Source organism: Mustela putorius, unplaced genomic scaffold (assembly GCF_011764305.1).
Source record: "Mustela putorius furo isolate JIRA1106 unplaced genomic scaffold, ASM1176430v1.1 tig00000129_pilon_pilon_pilon, whole genome shotgun sequence".
Taxonomy (NCBI): Eukaryota; Metazoa; Chordata; class Mammalia; order Carnivora; family Mustelidae; genus Mustela; species Mustela putorius.
In genome coordinates this window covers 23,537,686-23,552,937 of record NW_025421290.1, presented here as the reverse complement: position 1 = coordinate 23,552,937, position 15,252 = coordinate 23,537,686, and the positions used below count along the sequence as shown (strand labels likewise).

General features: G+C 42.4%; 2 protein-coding genes and 1 pseudogene across 4 annotated transcripts in view; 1 reads left to right on the top strand and 2 right to left on the bottom strand.

The window, feature by feature from the left end:
• Positions 1-1,937: 1,937 nt before the first annotated feature.
• On the bottom strand, positions 1,938-14,957 carry NDUFB1 (NADH:ubiquinone oxidoreductase subunit B1). The gene is made up of 6 exons (XM_004739335.1): positions 14,841-14,957; positions 12,921-13,031; positions 7,827-7,932; positions 7,494-7,667; positions 2,971-3,115; positions 1,938-2,047 (listed from the first exon to the last, which is right to left on the bottom strand). The coding sequence occupies exons 1-6, from the start codon at positions 14,955-14,957 to the stop codon at positions 2,011-2,013; spliced, it is 690 nt and encodes a 229-aa protein (XP_004739392.1). The 3' UTR covers positions 1,938-2,010.
• Positions 3,495-3,649, bottom strand: LOC123390608 (annotated as a pseudogene).
• Positions 7,815-15,252, top strand: part of CPSF2 (cleavage and polyadenylation specific factor 2) — a 33,887-nt gene continuing 26,449 nt past the window's right edge. Inside the window, exons 1-2 of one of the 3 annotated variants that reach the window (XM_004739035.2) lie at positions 7,815-7,980; positions 11,441-11,502. The gene's annotated coding sequence lies outside the window, so the exon portion shown is untranslated. Of the gene's footprint in view, positions 7,981-9,541; positions 9,670-11,440; positions 11,503-15,252 lie in introns of those variants that run through there. The other 2 variants (XM_004739037.3, XM_004739036.3) reach the window with 2 other exon arrangements.

Here is a 15,252-nt window from a genome sequence, read left to right as displayed (position 1 = left end):
ACTCCCCACTGAGCAGGAAGCCCTATGTGGGGCTCAATCCCAAGACTCTGGGATCATGATGGCCTAAGCCAAAGGTAGCTGATCAACCAACTGAGCCATCCAGGTGCCCTCCTCCTTGTAATTCTTACTTGTAGCCCTTTCTAGACTATGTTCCTCCAGGCAACCACTAGTCTGCTTTGTTACCATAGTTTACAGTGTCAACATTATTTATATAAATGGATCCATAAAGTGTGGACTTCCTGTCTGGCCTCTTTCATCCAGTATCATTAATTTGAAATTCATAGGGCCCCTGGTGGCTCAGTGGGTTGGGCCGCTGCCTTCGGCTTGGGTCATGATCCCAGGGTCCTGGGATCGAGTCCCGCATCGGCCTCTCTGCTCAGCAGGGAGCCTGCTTCCTCCTCTCTCTCTCTGCCTGCCTCTCTGCCTACTTGTGATCTCTGTCAAATAAATAAATAAAATCTTTAAAAAAAAAAAAAGAAATTCATCAATGTCATAGCAATAGATATTCCTTTTTAAATGCTGAGTAATATTCCATTATAAGGATTTAACAGTTTAGCTACTTGATGTACATTTGGGCTAGCTCTAATTTTTGGCAATTACAAATGAAGCTGCTATGAACATTCATGTAAGCCTTTGTGTGAACAAACACCTTCCTTTATCTTGGATGAATATCTTGAGTGGGATGGCTGGGTCATACGGGAGGTGTTATTTTCATTTTAAACTGCTAAACTGATTCCCAAAGTGGTACAACTCCTACATTTTACATTCCTGACACCACTGTGAAGTCCACTTACTCTGCACCCTTGCCAACACCAGGAATAGAATCAGTTTTTTTATTTTAACTATGCTAATAGGTGTGTGTTGGTATCTCATTGTGGCTTAAATTTGCATTTCCCTAATGACTATTGATGTTAGGAATCTTTTCATATGCTTTAGTTACCATCCTATCTTTTTTTGTGAAGTGTCTCTTAAAATCTTTTGCTCATGGGTACCTGGGTGGCTCAGTTGGTTAACCTTAGGCTTAGGTCCCTAGGCCCTGGGATCAGGCCTGCCCCACATTGGGAGAGCAGGGAGCCTGCTTCTCTGTCTGCCACTGCCTCTGCTTGTGTTTTCTCTCTCAAATAAATAAATAAAATCTATTTAAAAAAAAATTCTTTTCCTCATTTAAAAAATTGGACTGGGCGCCCAGTTGGCTCAGTTGGCTGAACACTTGACTCTTGAACTCAGGGTTGAGTTTGAGCCCCATGTTGGGTGTAGAGATTAAGTAAAGGAATAATTTTTAAAAACTGGGTTGTCTTTTTTTTTTTTTTAAGACTTTATTTATTTGACAGACAGATCACAAGTAGGCAGAGAGAGAGAAGGGAAGAAGCAGGCTCCCTGCTGAGCAGAGAGCCTGATGCGGGGCTCGACCCCAGGACCCTGAGATCATGACCTGAGCCAAAGGCAGAGGCTTTGACCCACTGAGCCACCCAGGTGCCCCAAACCTGGGCTGTCTTATTAAGCTATAAGGGTTCTTTACATATTCTAGATATAAGTTCTTTGCTGTATATTACATTTTGTAAGTACTTTCTCCCAGTTTATGGCTGCATTTTCATTTTCATAAGTGTCTTTTGAAGAGCAAAAAATTTCAAAACTAGTTCATGCTTTATATGTTGCATTTAAGAGATCTTTGCCAAACTGAAGGTCACTAAAATTTTCTGCTAGTATCATCCTTCTAAAGCACACAGTTCGAAAAAAAAAATTCTGAAAAATATCTGAGGAAAAAATTGGCTATATGATTTAATAGTACTATGGTTTAAAATGAAAAGAAAATGAAACACTGACTATAAATTTAATATCAATATCCTCAAATACTCAATAATGATTTATTTTTAAGCTAAGTGTGGCTACTACTTAAAACGTGGACTGCTATAGCAAAGAAAGACTCACACTTCAAATTAAATAATGAATGTGTTTTTATTTCTCTCCTAATTTTTAAAATGTGAACATTCTGTAATTTAGTCACAACCTTTACTTCCAGGTGACTTCTTCATTGGGTCTCAATTCCCTGTGTGGAAATTAAAAAGGAAGGAAAGGAAAAAGTATAAATTAAATTTTTATGGGGGGGGTAAAGAGTCAGAGGATTAAGAATTCAATATTTTATATTCTATTAAATTGACCCATTAAAATTTTTATATAGACTCAACATACTCATTCTAATCTCTCATGATTTTAAACTTTTACCATCCCTTCAATTTCATTTTTCCAAATTAAGGAACTGCAATTTCTTCGGCTGTATGAAAGCTATTATCTTCTCAATGAGTTCATTTGAGGTTTTCTAAACCTTTTCTAATTCACTTTCTCTTTCTTGAAATCCGTAACTGTAAACCTCCTCTTCACATTGACTGTGAATGTTGCTCAAGCCTCTGGTTCCTTGAGCTTCTTCCCACTTAGCTGCATACCCAGTGGCAGACATGTTAACTCACTCTGCTGCCAAAAGAGCCATCTCCAGAGACACAACGTGGTACCAGGAGCTGCCAGCTGCCTTCTGATCACTCAGCTACCACAACTAAAGCTCTCCAGCAATATTGCTGGGAACATGGCACCAAGCCACTATTAGTACCACAGATTTCAGCTACATTCTGGCTTAAGTAAGATAATATATGAAAGCTTTATTAAAGGCTTTCGTGAGCTGGTTTATAACATTGTTTCTAGATTACAGTGCATCCTGAATGCTAAAAAAAAATTTTTCAAACATTTGAACTAGCCTGTTCATAAACTGAAGACTTGTTGGCCGTCCAAAGATAATCATACAGTTTTGTAAAAGGATTAAACAGTAACTAATGCTACAAAATAATGTAACGTTAATATTACTTTGGGGGCGGGGGAGAGACAACTCACCCCTTTTATTTATTTTTGGCATATTTGATATTAAAAAATTATTTCCAAGAGCTCATTAATTGTTCATTTAAAAGAAGCATAAAAACTAACCTTTTAAACAATAAACTCTTGTTCCGGAAGGCGGTCAGCGTTTCATCATTCCTTCGGTCTAAGTAACATCCAAAGACAAACCCCACAGGCACAAGTATATGTACCCAGTGGTCACGAACAATCTGAATTATATTCATCCTGAGTGCTAGGGGGAAAAAATTATCAGAAATATAACTGCCTTTGTAATATCTTGAAAAACTGCATCTGAAACAGAAAGATAGCCCTGAATATAGGAGATCAATGTTAAAGCATAGAAAGCTTCTTCAAATTTGCCTGGGATCAGGATGTAGTATACAACTTAAAATCTACTTGATGACAATTATACAGGTGACAATGATTTGTATAAAAATTGTACTGCATTAAAAATCAATTTATTAACTTTTTTTCCTAGCTCTACTAGTGAACTGATATGGTACAGTACAGAGAAATGGAGAGTATAAAAATATTCTACCTGCAAAAGTTGGATATTTGCACCCTCCTACAATTAATTTAAAACATTTACACATGTGTAAATTATTTTTTGAATCTCTTACGATGCTAAAACAAATATAACTACACTATTATGCCAAAAGCAGAATTATTTAGTTAAGCTATCATTATTGAAAATGAATATTTCAATTAGCAGTAATTGTGACTCAGATAAACCCCATTAGCTACAATACTGCTAGTGCACAAAGCTGAAAACTAATTTTTGAAAGGAAATGAAATTTTAAAAAACTTCAATGACATCATGGTAGATCTCAGTATCAATTCAAAGATTGAACAAGTAATAAGGACAGAAGGGAATTTACTTTTATAGAATGACTAATAGGTACCAGAGCCATCATATCATCTTATATATAACATGAAATAACTATTATTATCCTCATTTTATAGACTAGAAAACAGCTTCACCTAAACAGGTATTAAATACAGAGCTGAAATTCAAGCTTAGGTTTGCTCCAAAGCTCTTTTTCTATTAGATCTCAATACCTCTCTAAAAGACCTCTTCTTGAATTAAAATTTATGGGACTTAGGGGCTTTTAAGTTCTAAGAGTTTCTAAAAGATACAGGAGGAAGAATAGAACTAGAAGTCACCATATGGAAAATAAATTTGCCTTAATTAAAAAAAAGTTTCCGCAAAAATTTGTACCTAAAGTTGAAATAAAAATACATCTGCCTATGCATGAATCTAAGACAAATTCATCATATACAATGGCTGAGAAGGTGTATGACAATACGGTGAGAGAATACAGGCCTGCCAACAAAAGTGCTCAGCACTCAACTAACTGTGCTAGGGTTAGGGAGACTGGATTCCTGCCTCTCCTAAGACACTGGTTCTCACACTTAAACATTCCAAATCTGTATTTCTCAAACTTCATCACTATCTAAAGACACCGAGGTGGAAAATGGCCATAAAGGTAAAAGTTGCACAATTACCCCATACTCTACTTGATAAAGCGTATTACACACAGCAGGAAAATTATGTAAAGTTAACAAGTTATTTAAAATATATAACTTACAGTTTAGTTATTAAAGTTTTAGTCTACCTCCTACGGCTGGAATTTTCAAACCTAACTGCACATCAAAAGCGTCTGGGGAGCCTTTATCAAAATAAGGACTTTTGGGGTGGGGGAGACTGGGTGGCTGAGTCAGTTGAGCATTGGGCTCTTGGTTTCAGCTCCAGGCGTGATCTCATGTGTTGCGGCATTGGGCCCCAGATGGGGCTCCCCACTCAGCAGGCAGTCTGTATCAAGATTCTTTCCCTCTGCCACCACATGCCCAACCCCCTCATGTGATGGAGTGCTCTAGTAAATAAATCTTTAAAACAAACAAAATAGGTACTTTTGGTCCTCCTTCCTTGTGGGGCTGGAAAAGTCTAGTTGAAAGAATTTGTTATCTGATTTGATGCAAACAGTTCTTGAGCAAACTTATTTCCTAGAAGATGGTGGCTCTCTCAGCACTATGTCTTAAGTAACGTTATTTGCATTTAGATACTGAAGCTCTCTTCGTGAATCTGACCAAGTGCCCTACCAGATTAGCCTAGATTAGCCACTTACTTGTTGAACAAATTTGAGCCAGTCAAGGATAAGGATAACAAAACATGCCTTGATCAACTTTGAAAGCACAAAACTGCAAAGTACTAGACAGTATTGGTCTCTGTAGAACTCAAGAGGTCATGTATTCGGTCACCTCTCCTCATAGGTTCCTCAAATTTCTTTATAGGGGTGTTTTGGGGGTCAAGCCTACCCCTCAGCACAGGTGAGTCAGATACTACATGTACTTTAACCTAAGACAAAAGTGCTTGTTGACCAAGACTGTTCTAAATAAGCCCATGGCCACCTGTGGGTTATAAGCCATTATTGTTGTTGGCATTCTTCCAACAGGGCAAGTAGCTACTTTTCTGCAGCTCTACTCTGAGAATCTAAGAGGGGAGACAAACCCTGGAGACTGGCTGCACATAAGTTCTTATATACACTCTACAGGTCCAGACTGATAAAAGGATTCTGTGTATTCAAAATCCAGAGTTGGGTTCAGCCACTATGATTCCATCACTAACAGGTAAACTGACAAATCTTAGTCCCAGAGACATTTTGTATTACACTTGTATAATCTATTTAATGGACTTTGGGAGCCATGGCATTTAACATAATTTGTCCTCTGTATTTCACTGAGTGAATGACTAGGGAGGACAAAGATTTATGGACTGAAGAAGTGAGCTAGAATGATTTCTTGGAGAATGGATAGGAGGGAGAGTACAGACAGGCTCTGGTCATGAGCCCAAGACCATAGGGGACTTTATCTGTTAGGCAAAGATTAGTGAGGTCCTCGGACAAGCTACAATGGAACAAGCCCTGAAGTGTGGATGAACAGTGACATCCACATGGGTGCCCATGAGGCCACTGTACATATTAGTGTTTTTTTGGTTGGGTTTTTTTTTTTTTTTTTGAGGGGGGAGGGTGCAAAGGGGGAGAGAGTGAGTCTTAAGCAGGCTCCATGCTCAGCAAACATGGGGCACCAGCGTATGCCCCTGAGATCATGACCTGAGCCATAATCAAGAGTCAGATGCTTAATCAACTGGGCCACCTAGGTGCTCCAGTAGTGTCTGCTTTATAAGACTCATGAAAAATCCTTTTACATCACAAGTGGAACTTGCTATGGTATTCCTAATTAAAACTAATTAGTTTTTGTCTTATGGACTCAAGGAATCACTGAACTGATCACCCATCCTTTGCTACCAATGTTTAAAATATTTTGCTGTAGCTCTACAAAGAGCTCTTATAGCACTGTCAGGTACAGTTCTTACTGCTTTTCATAATCGCTAACTCATGTAATCTTCACAATTCTATACCATGTACTCACTAATGTCCCCAGTTTAGCAGGCATATTTTTTTCAGATGAGGAAATGGACTTGCCTAAGGTCACAGATGCAGTAAGTAGCAGAGCCAGTATTAACTCTCAGGCAGTCTGGCTTTGGTTCAAGCTATTTGTGTTTTATTGATTGCTAGGGTAACTACAGAGGTGAACATTTAGACTGACCTCACTCAGTGTTCTTATTTTTCCTAACATTACCTTTTTTTTAAAGATTTTATCCATTTATTTGACAGAGAGAAATCACAAGTAGGCAGAGAGGCAGGCAGAGGGTGGAGGGAGAAGCAGGCTCCCTACTGAGCAGAGAGCCCGATGTGGGGCTGTGGGGCTCGATCCCACCACCCTGAGACCATGACCTGAGCGGAAGGCAGAGGCTTAACCCACTGAGCCACCCAGGCGCCCCCTAACATTACTTTTATTCCAACCAATTTTTCCCACCTAACTAAAAAAAAAAAAAAAGAAAGAAGGAAATAAAGTAAAATGTATCTGGAGTGTATTTTTATAAGTCAATACATGTTGTAAAACGTAGATGAACAGATATTCAAAAATTAAGTCCTAATCTCTAATTGGTCCCCACAGCATTTTAGATCGACTTTTTTTTAACAATACATACAATCTATGAAAAGCAATGCTGGATGCACGGAGAAACTGAACTCCTTGAGGTCTGGAACCGTGTCTTATTAACCTAATACAAATTAAACATTATGTTTTTAAAAAGTGATTTTTGGGTGTGGAATGGTCGGCTCAAGAAGGCGTGCGATTTGGGGTTGGTTTCCAGTCCTGAGCAACCAGGAGACAGAACGCTGAAAACTTGGGACCCATCTGTGATGCTCGCGCCTTCCCTCCAGCCTAAGGACGTGATCCCGGCCCGTCTTCTCTCCGGGCCGGTCAGGGACGGTCACCTGATGATCCCTAAAGGACGTTTTCCAATAACGACAACCTCCCACTCCCCTTCCCAAAAGCCGTCAGGTGCGAAACAGGAGGCCAGCTGTCTACGGGAAGATAAGCCCTATTTCCCTTTCCCGTCTCCACCGCTCGCAAGCCCCGGGGGGGCTCTCCAGACCACTCCTCGCCTAAACACACCGCCGCCGAGGGCTTCCCTAGAGGTGGACCCTCCCCGTCTCACCACGGGGACCCGCAGCGCCTCGAGCCATCCTGGACCCCGGACCCACCTGCGCCCTTGGTTCCAAAAACGACCCCACAACCAAGGGCAGCGACGAACTCAGCCACCGGCGCCGGCGGAAGCTGCGGCCTTGGGACCTGCCATTCGCCACGCTGGGTCAAAGAGAGGGGTGGCGCTGGGAAACTGTACCTCTTCTCCCTTGGGATGTTGGGATCTTCTCGTACTTATTTTAGCTTTTAAGCACTATAAATTATTTGCAAATAAGACTTCGGCGCAAGGTGACGAGACTTGTTGTCGTAAAAGCCATCTCCTTTCCACAGCTTCGTCCTCACCCCCCCGGAGCATGGTATCGCCCTGGGCCTTACCCGCCTCAGAGGCTCGCCTCCAGTTTCAAAATGGCGGCCGCCATCGGGGGGCTTCTGCTGGCTGGTCGTCACGGGTGGTGTTGAGCGAGTATCAGCTTGTCTCGCTCTTGAACCTGGATTCGACTAGGGGTTGGGAAGGGCAGTGGACGGCGTTGGGGGAGGACTGACGAGGCAAGTGGGGGCGGAGGGAAGGAGTGAACCTTTGGATGGGGGAGGGGGCGTCCTCGGCCCTAGGGAGACCCTGGCTCCACCTTGTCCGGGTCTGCGCTGGGGACATGCTCCCGGGTTTTCGGTGGCCACTGTCCTGGCCCGGCGTGGCAGAAGTGCTTATCGAGGGAAAGAAGTGATTTTTCCGTGGGTCTGAAGCCCCCGGCCTTTGTGCCAACCCGCACGATTCACTCGTGTGTTCTCTTCTTCCCTCTTTTTGCTGTTTCCCGGCTGGATGAGTTAATCCGGCGCCAGCTTTGGCGCCTTTGGCCCTCGTGGTTGCCGTGTTTTTTAGCCTCCACGCTAGGAGTCTTGCGTGGTCTCGGGTTCAGAGACCACGAGGCTGCTAAGCACTGGGCACAAAGTAGGCGTTCTTTTTTAGTTAGTCGATTCCAGGGACCTTTTAAGATGTTACTGTGTTTTATTAAAATGGTCTCGGCCTTCTGCTCCTCCCGCTCCCCCCAGCTCCCCAGCTCAGCCCCCCAGCCCCCCCTTTGCCCTCGAGCCCTTCCATCTCTGTTTTATTTGCTCTTAAGTAAGCAGGAGGTCAGACTAGCCTTAACCCCGTCGAGTCCGGCCTCCTGTCACCAGCAGAACATGAATTATCAATTGCCCATTCCCTAATTTTTTATCTTATAACCCCTGTGATATATATATATATATATATATATATATATATATTTTTTTTTTTTTTTTTTTTTTTTTTTAAGGAAGCCAATTTTTTTCCCGAACTGACCAGGAAGAGACTAGAGACTTTTTGGACTCCGTGAGCTTGGGGGCCAATCCAGATTCCTTCGTTTTCCCTTGGATTTTTGCCTAGTTCCCTTTAGCGGTCTCCAACATGCAAGGTCATCATTTCTCTCGCAAGTAACTGAGAGATAATTGAGATGAAGTAGGAAGTCAGGAAGGAATTGATGATCCGTTGGGGTTCATTCTTTAAGCACACATGTATGTCGCTTTAAGTGCTGTGCTTGAATTTGGCGATACAAAGATGATCGCTTTTGTTCTTTGCGTATACATTCAGCATCCATTCAACAAATATTTTTGGTTCCCCTTTTGTGCGAGGTAAAAAAAAAAATAACCTCCTGAGACTGCGAAAAAAGCTTCCTAAAGGAGAACTATTTCAATTGGGTCTTGAAGGGTCAGAAGGAATTTACAAGGCTCAGGAGAAGGTCATTCCTGGATCTAGAGACTTGGGTAGTCTTGGCATACTGAGAGAGAGTGGGAGGATAAACGTCTTTGAGCATGCAGTGCAAGGGTGGTTGGTGAAGGAAGAGGGAGATTGAAAGCAGCTTGTGAAGGACCTTGATTTCCAGCTAAGGAGTTCAGATTCCATTTGTTAGAAAGTGCATACTTTACACAAGGAAAGGGCATGAGTATATTTGGTTTTTTTTTTTTTTAAAGATTTTATTTATTTATTCGACAGAGAGAAATCACAAGTAGGCAGAGAGGCAGGCAGAGAGAGAGAGGAGGAAGCAGGCTCCCTGCTGAGCAGAGAGCCCGATGCGGGACTCGATCCCAGGACCCCGAGATCATGACCTGAGCCGAAGGCAGCGGCTTAACCACTGAGCCACCCAGGCGCCCCATATTTGGTTTTTTTTAGGGTGGTCTCTGACAGCTGTATGGAGGATCAACTGGGAACAGGAAAACTAGGTAAGAGGAAATTGTCACTGAGGTAAGGTAATGATTGCCTCAGTTGCAATAGGATAGTGAAGGGTGTGAGAGAGACCTTTCTGAAATGTCAGATAGGATTCAACAGGTGGCAGCAGTTTGGTGGATGGAGGGTGACTCCAGGGTTTTTGGTCCAGAAGACTAAATGGTTGGTGATTCCATTAAAATCAAGCCCAAGATAGGTACATAAAAATAGGGTGGTGCCAACCTGCACCTTAAGGAGTGGCCGAGGACAGTGGAGTATGGTACAAAGCATTGATTTTAAAGTCTAGATTTGTGCTATTACAGTAGCCACTAGCTGCATGTAGCTGTTGAGCCCTTGAAATTGTGGTTAGATTGAATTGGGATGTGCTGTAAATATAAATGCACACTGGATTTCAAAGACTTGGTATGAAAAGGTAAAATATCTCAATAATTAATAGGTTGCATAGGAAAATTATATTTTGAATAAGTTTGGCTCAGTAAGGTATATTAAAATTAACTTCACCTGTCAAACTTCTCAGTGTGGCTATGAAAAAAAGTTTTAATTACGTTTGTGGCTTGCGTTGTATTTTTGTTGGGCAGAGCCAATGTAGTCTAGGAATTCATGTGGAGGTGCAATTTGAGCTGGGCCTTGAGACGGCGGTGAGCAGGGATGTCAGCAGCTTGCTGGTGCCCCCATTGCTAGTTAAGGCATTCAGGGTTTTGTTTTTTCAAGCAGTGAGAAGCTTTCAGAGGTTTCTGAGCAAGGGTTAATATGTGGAGAGGTGTTTCAGTAGATCAGTCTGACCGTCATGTTTAGGTTGAGACGAAGAAAGCCTGGAGGGAGAGAAACAGAAACCCAAATATTGATGAGGCCCTGGTTTAAGGTACTGGTGATGGGAAGGGAAAGGGGGTGATACACAGGTGAGGCATTTTGAGGGGAAAAGAATCAGGAGTTGGTAACAGACTACTCAAGAAGTAGCCTTGGTTAGATGAGGACTAATGAATTCATGTCAGAATTATAAAGTACATTTGAGGCGAAAGGAATTTAGTCTCAAAATAGAAACATCAAAGTTGGAAGGAGGAAGTGGCCTGCTAAATAGTCTTCCTTTTTATCTCCTTGCTTTCTGTATCTTACCTAATCAATCATACCCACCAGGTAATTTTTCCGAAATACGGAGTTTCCTGTATTGTGTCATCTTACTTCATAGTAGATCGTAAAATGTTTCTCTCTTGCCTGAAGAGCTAGGTCTAGAGTCCAAGACCTTTCATTATCTGGCCCTTTTCTATTCATTAGGGCTTTTCTTTCATTTTTTGCTTATATGAAAGTGTGCCCGGCTGGTTTTTCCACTAAAACTCTGTCAGTTCTTATGTGTCTTTGATCATGTTATTCCCCTCTTTTCAATACCTTTTCTCTTTGTCTCTCCTCAGGTACTCCTAATCCTTAGCAAGGAATTTAAGATCCCACCTCTTTTATGATTCTTAATAATATAAGCTAATGTCGGTTTTTAAAATCTTATTTCCTAAACTGCATATTTTAGCTTGTGATTATGACCAATTTGGTACATTATTATTTTTGTCTTTTATTATCCTTTTATTATCTCTGTTTTATGTAAGTTTTAGGTTCCTAAAATGATAACAAGTTTCTTTTTTTTAAAAAGGACCGTTCATTATACTGCTTGCTGTCGCTCATGGTGTTCATCTTAGGGCAGGACATAGAAGTTAAACACCATAAGTAAAAACAGAATTAAATCTGTTATACCACATTCAGCAGACTCTCTTTATTTTTTAGATTTATAAAGAACTCTTCCCTTGAATTCATGGTGTCTCACCCTATGTACAACTGAGATATCAGTAAGTAATGATAAGCAATTGTATTAAAAATATCTTTTCACCTGTTGAAATCTGGGTCTGTGTGCAGAGCTTTAACATGAACTAATTTACTTCTCTCTGCAAGATCTTTTGTATTTTCACTTCATAATCTAAAGAAAGTGGAAGTTAAAGTGGATTTGAGTAAAAAAGGGTTTCTCTTAGACCATTAATATAATTGTTGCACAGGAGGCTTTTTGGCAGGGAAAATTTTCTTTAGATCCTTTCCAAAGGATTCTTTCCATTAATATCTATCTTTGTATTTACAAAGATATATATATTTTTTAAAGATTTTATTTATTTATTTGACAGAGAGAGATCACAAGTAGGCAGAGAGGGAGGCAGAGAGAGAGAGAGAGGAGGAAGCAGGCTCCCTGCTGAGCAGAGAGCCCGATGCGGGACTCGATCCCAGGACCCTGAGATCATGACCTGAGCCGAAGGCAGCGGCTTAACCCACTGAGCCACCCAGGCGCCCCTGTATTTACAAAGATATTAATCTTCGTATTTCTCCTACCTTATGAATAGGAACATGCTAAGCCAATATATTTTTAATTTTAGCTTATTTATTTCATCAGTTCTTTACTGAACAACTGCTGTGTGTTCAAAACATGTGTTAATATAGTAAGGATACAAACATGGGTCAAACCTGGCTTGCATCCAAGAGACCTCTCCCAAGCAAGGAGAAGTGCATATAAATGGGTAACTGTTAATGGTGCAGTAAGGGCACTAAACCCATTTGATACTAGCCATGCTTCATTCATTTAATAAGCTTTTATGGACCCCCCCACTATGTGTTAGACACTATAGAGGCATTGGAGGGTAACTGTACCCAAAATAGATAAGGTCTATTTTTCCGTGGAGTCCATAATCTACTGCTGGGGTGAGCAGGAGAGATGGGGGTGGGCAAAGCAAGTAAATGAGGAGCAGGTAATAGTGAGCAGTAAGTCTTTTGAGGGAAGCGGAGTGATGTTACAGGATGTAACCGGTAGGCAAGGACGTTAGGGTTGTTAGAAAACCATCTCAGAATAAATTTGAGGCAGGGAATTATACAAACTAGCTAGAGATCTTCGTGACAGTGGAGATAGAAGGAAACTTGAGAAATCGCATGGAGGTAAAAATGCAGCACTTCCGGAGAGACTGGATGTGGGATACAAAGGAAAGGCAGGACTCAAGGATGATGCCGTCAGAGGTCAGACGATAATGTATAGCTATGGAACTGGTGAAATTACCTGGAAAGAAAAAAAAAGTCCTACTGAAGAGCCCTGCTGTGTTTAGAGGTTGAAGAAAGAAAGTAACTAGCAAAGGAGATGGGCAAGTGACCTAAGTTAGATACAAGGAAAACCAGGAGAGGGTTGACACGGAGGCAGAGTGTGGAGAATATTTCAAGGAGGCTGTACACTTACTTTCACTGAATGCTGCTCCGGTTTCTGCAAGTTGTGGCCAGAGAAATAAATGAGGTTGGTCAGTGACCTTGATGAAAGCACTTCTGATGGGTTGGTGGAGAAAGATGCCAGCTTTGGGAGGTGAGAGAGTGGAGACACATTTGTGGACAAATATTCTGAGAACCTTTGCTGTGAAAGGGGAGCATAGAAATGATGAAGTACTTGCCCGGGATTGTAAGATTAAGAGAGGGTGTTTTTTAAATTGGGAAATTCTAGAGGATCTGCGTCTGCTAATAGGAGTGGTACATCAGTGATACATGGATAATGCAGGGAAAAGATGGGGTGACTGAAGAGGTTCAGTCCTCTAGAAGACAAAAAATTAGAATGGGATCCAGAGTACTTATGGGGATTGGCCTTAGATGAGAGCAAGGCTATCGATTCCATGTAATTGGAGACACAACAGTGTTTATGCAGATGCATTAATAGAGTTGGTATTGGAAAATGGGTTATTTCTAAAGGCTTAGTTTTCTAGTTGAAGAATGCGGCGAGGTTATCAGCTGAGAGTCTGGTGGAAGGAGTGGAACATGATGCTTGAGCAGAGGAGGCAGTGTAAAATCAGTCTCAGAAATAGTCAGTCTACTACAAAAACTCAGATTGGGGGGCACCTGGGTGGCTCAGTGGGTTAAAACCTCTGCCTTCAGCTCAGGTCATGATCCCAGGGTCCTGGGATCAGGCCCCACATCGGGCTCTCTGCTCTGCGGGGGGCCTGCTTCTCTTCTCTCTCTCTGCCTGCCTCTCTGCCTACTTGTGATCTCTCTGTCAAATAAATAAATAAAATATTAAAAAAAAAAACCTTAGGGGCGCCTGGGTGGCTCGGTGGGTTGGGCCGCTGCCTTCGGCTCGGGTCGTGATCTCAGGGTCCTGGGATCGGGCCCCGCATCGGGCTTTCTGCTCGGCAGGGAGCCTGCTTCCTCCTCTCTCTGCCTGTCTCTCTGCCTACTCGTGATCTCTGTCTGTCAAATAAATAAATAAAATCTTAAAAAAAAAAAAAACCTCAGATTGATAGGTAGTGCTTAGTGCCTGTTTGATACATGTATATATATATTTTTTCCATTTGAGATTTTTTTTTTTTTTTTTTTAAAGATTTTATTTATTTATTTGACAGAGATGACAGGCAGGCAGAGAGAGAGGAGGAAGCAGGCTCCCTGCTGAGCAGAGAGCCTGATGCGGGACTTGATCCCAGGACTCTGAGATCATGACCTGAGCCGAAGGCAGCGGCTTAACCCACTGAGCCAACCAGGCGCCCCTCCATTTGAGATTTTTGACCATGAATTTAAAGAGCAAATAGCACAGCCTTGGGTTCTTTTCCTCTGGCAGCATTCAGTTTCTGGAATAGGCAAAGTGAAGGATTGGAATCAGTCAGAGTTGGAGTTCTGCCAGGCTGCTACAAGGAAAGACCAGAGCAGCCAGGTGCCTGATAGTGTTTTCAAGATACTCGTGATGGATTGTGGATCAGCAGGAAGGATGTGAACGGAGACAGAGGGTGAAAGAGTGGGGGTGAGTTAGAGATCCGGTGAGGCCGAAGGATTTTCACAGTGGGATTACTGAGTAAGCAGGGCGGGAATGACAGCATGAGACCCCGGAAGGTAAATGTTTGGAAATGGTGCAGCTCAGGTGTGATGAGGTCAGGGGTTGAAGTGAGATGAGGTTACTGGAATTGAGAAAGTCGGGGGATTGGAGTCAGTGTTGAGTTACTGAGGAAGACTGAGTTGGGTACTAAAGTCCTCAGTGAATGAGGTCCAATTAACCCACGTCAGCAGTGAGGAGGAAAGCAGGAAGGCTCCTGGTGAACTGGCTGGGAGGGCCCGGAGTATATGGCGGAGGAAGGAGAAGATCTGGTTTGGGAGCTTCAGTGAGGAACAAGGAGCATGAACGTCCTACTTTGGAGGCACAGGGGGTGTACAAGGAAAAAAACCTGGGGAACACTGCAGGAGAAACCGTTTCGGTGAAGAGAACCTTCAGGGGAGAAGTGCAGTTACAGGTGAGGGTGAGCGGCATCGTTCCAGAGGGCCTCCTGGAAGGACTTGGGAGGGGTAGAAGGTAGAGGAGTGGATCCGACTGGTAGCCGTGCACATCAGTGATAATGGACAATCCAGGAGTCTTGGGTTTTTTGTCTGTGACTGGGAAGAAGAATGGGAGATGTGGTGTGGTGGGATTGGTCTTCTGACACCCTGTCACGAAAGGGGACAGTTTACCTGAGTTTATTGATAGGACCTTCGGTAGCTGGTATGAGATCATCAGGTGTGCTTGATCTTTCCTTCTTGAATAGGCTAATTTACTTCAAGGAGCACGG

What these genes read in the sequence shown, in the direction of transcription:
- NDUFB1 (XM_004739335.1), bottom strand. Translation starts at nt 14,957, where the DNA reads ATGCCGCTCACCCTCACCTGTAACTGCACTTCTCCCCTGAAGGTTCTC. An exon ending in CGGAGCAGCATTCAGTGAAA is followed by an intron (nt 7,933 to 12,920) that starts GTAAGTGTACAG and finishes CCCAACCCCTAG; the next exon opens with TCGAATCCAGGTTCAAGAGC. An exon ending in TTTTGGAACCAAGGGCGCAG is followed by an intron (nt 3,116 to 7,493) that starts GTGGGTCCGGGG and finishes TTTTCCCCCTAG; the next exon opens with CACTCAGGATGAATATAATT.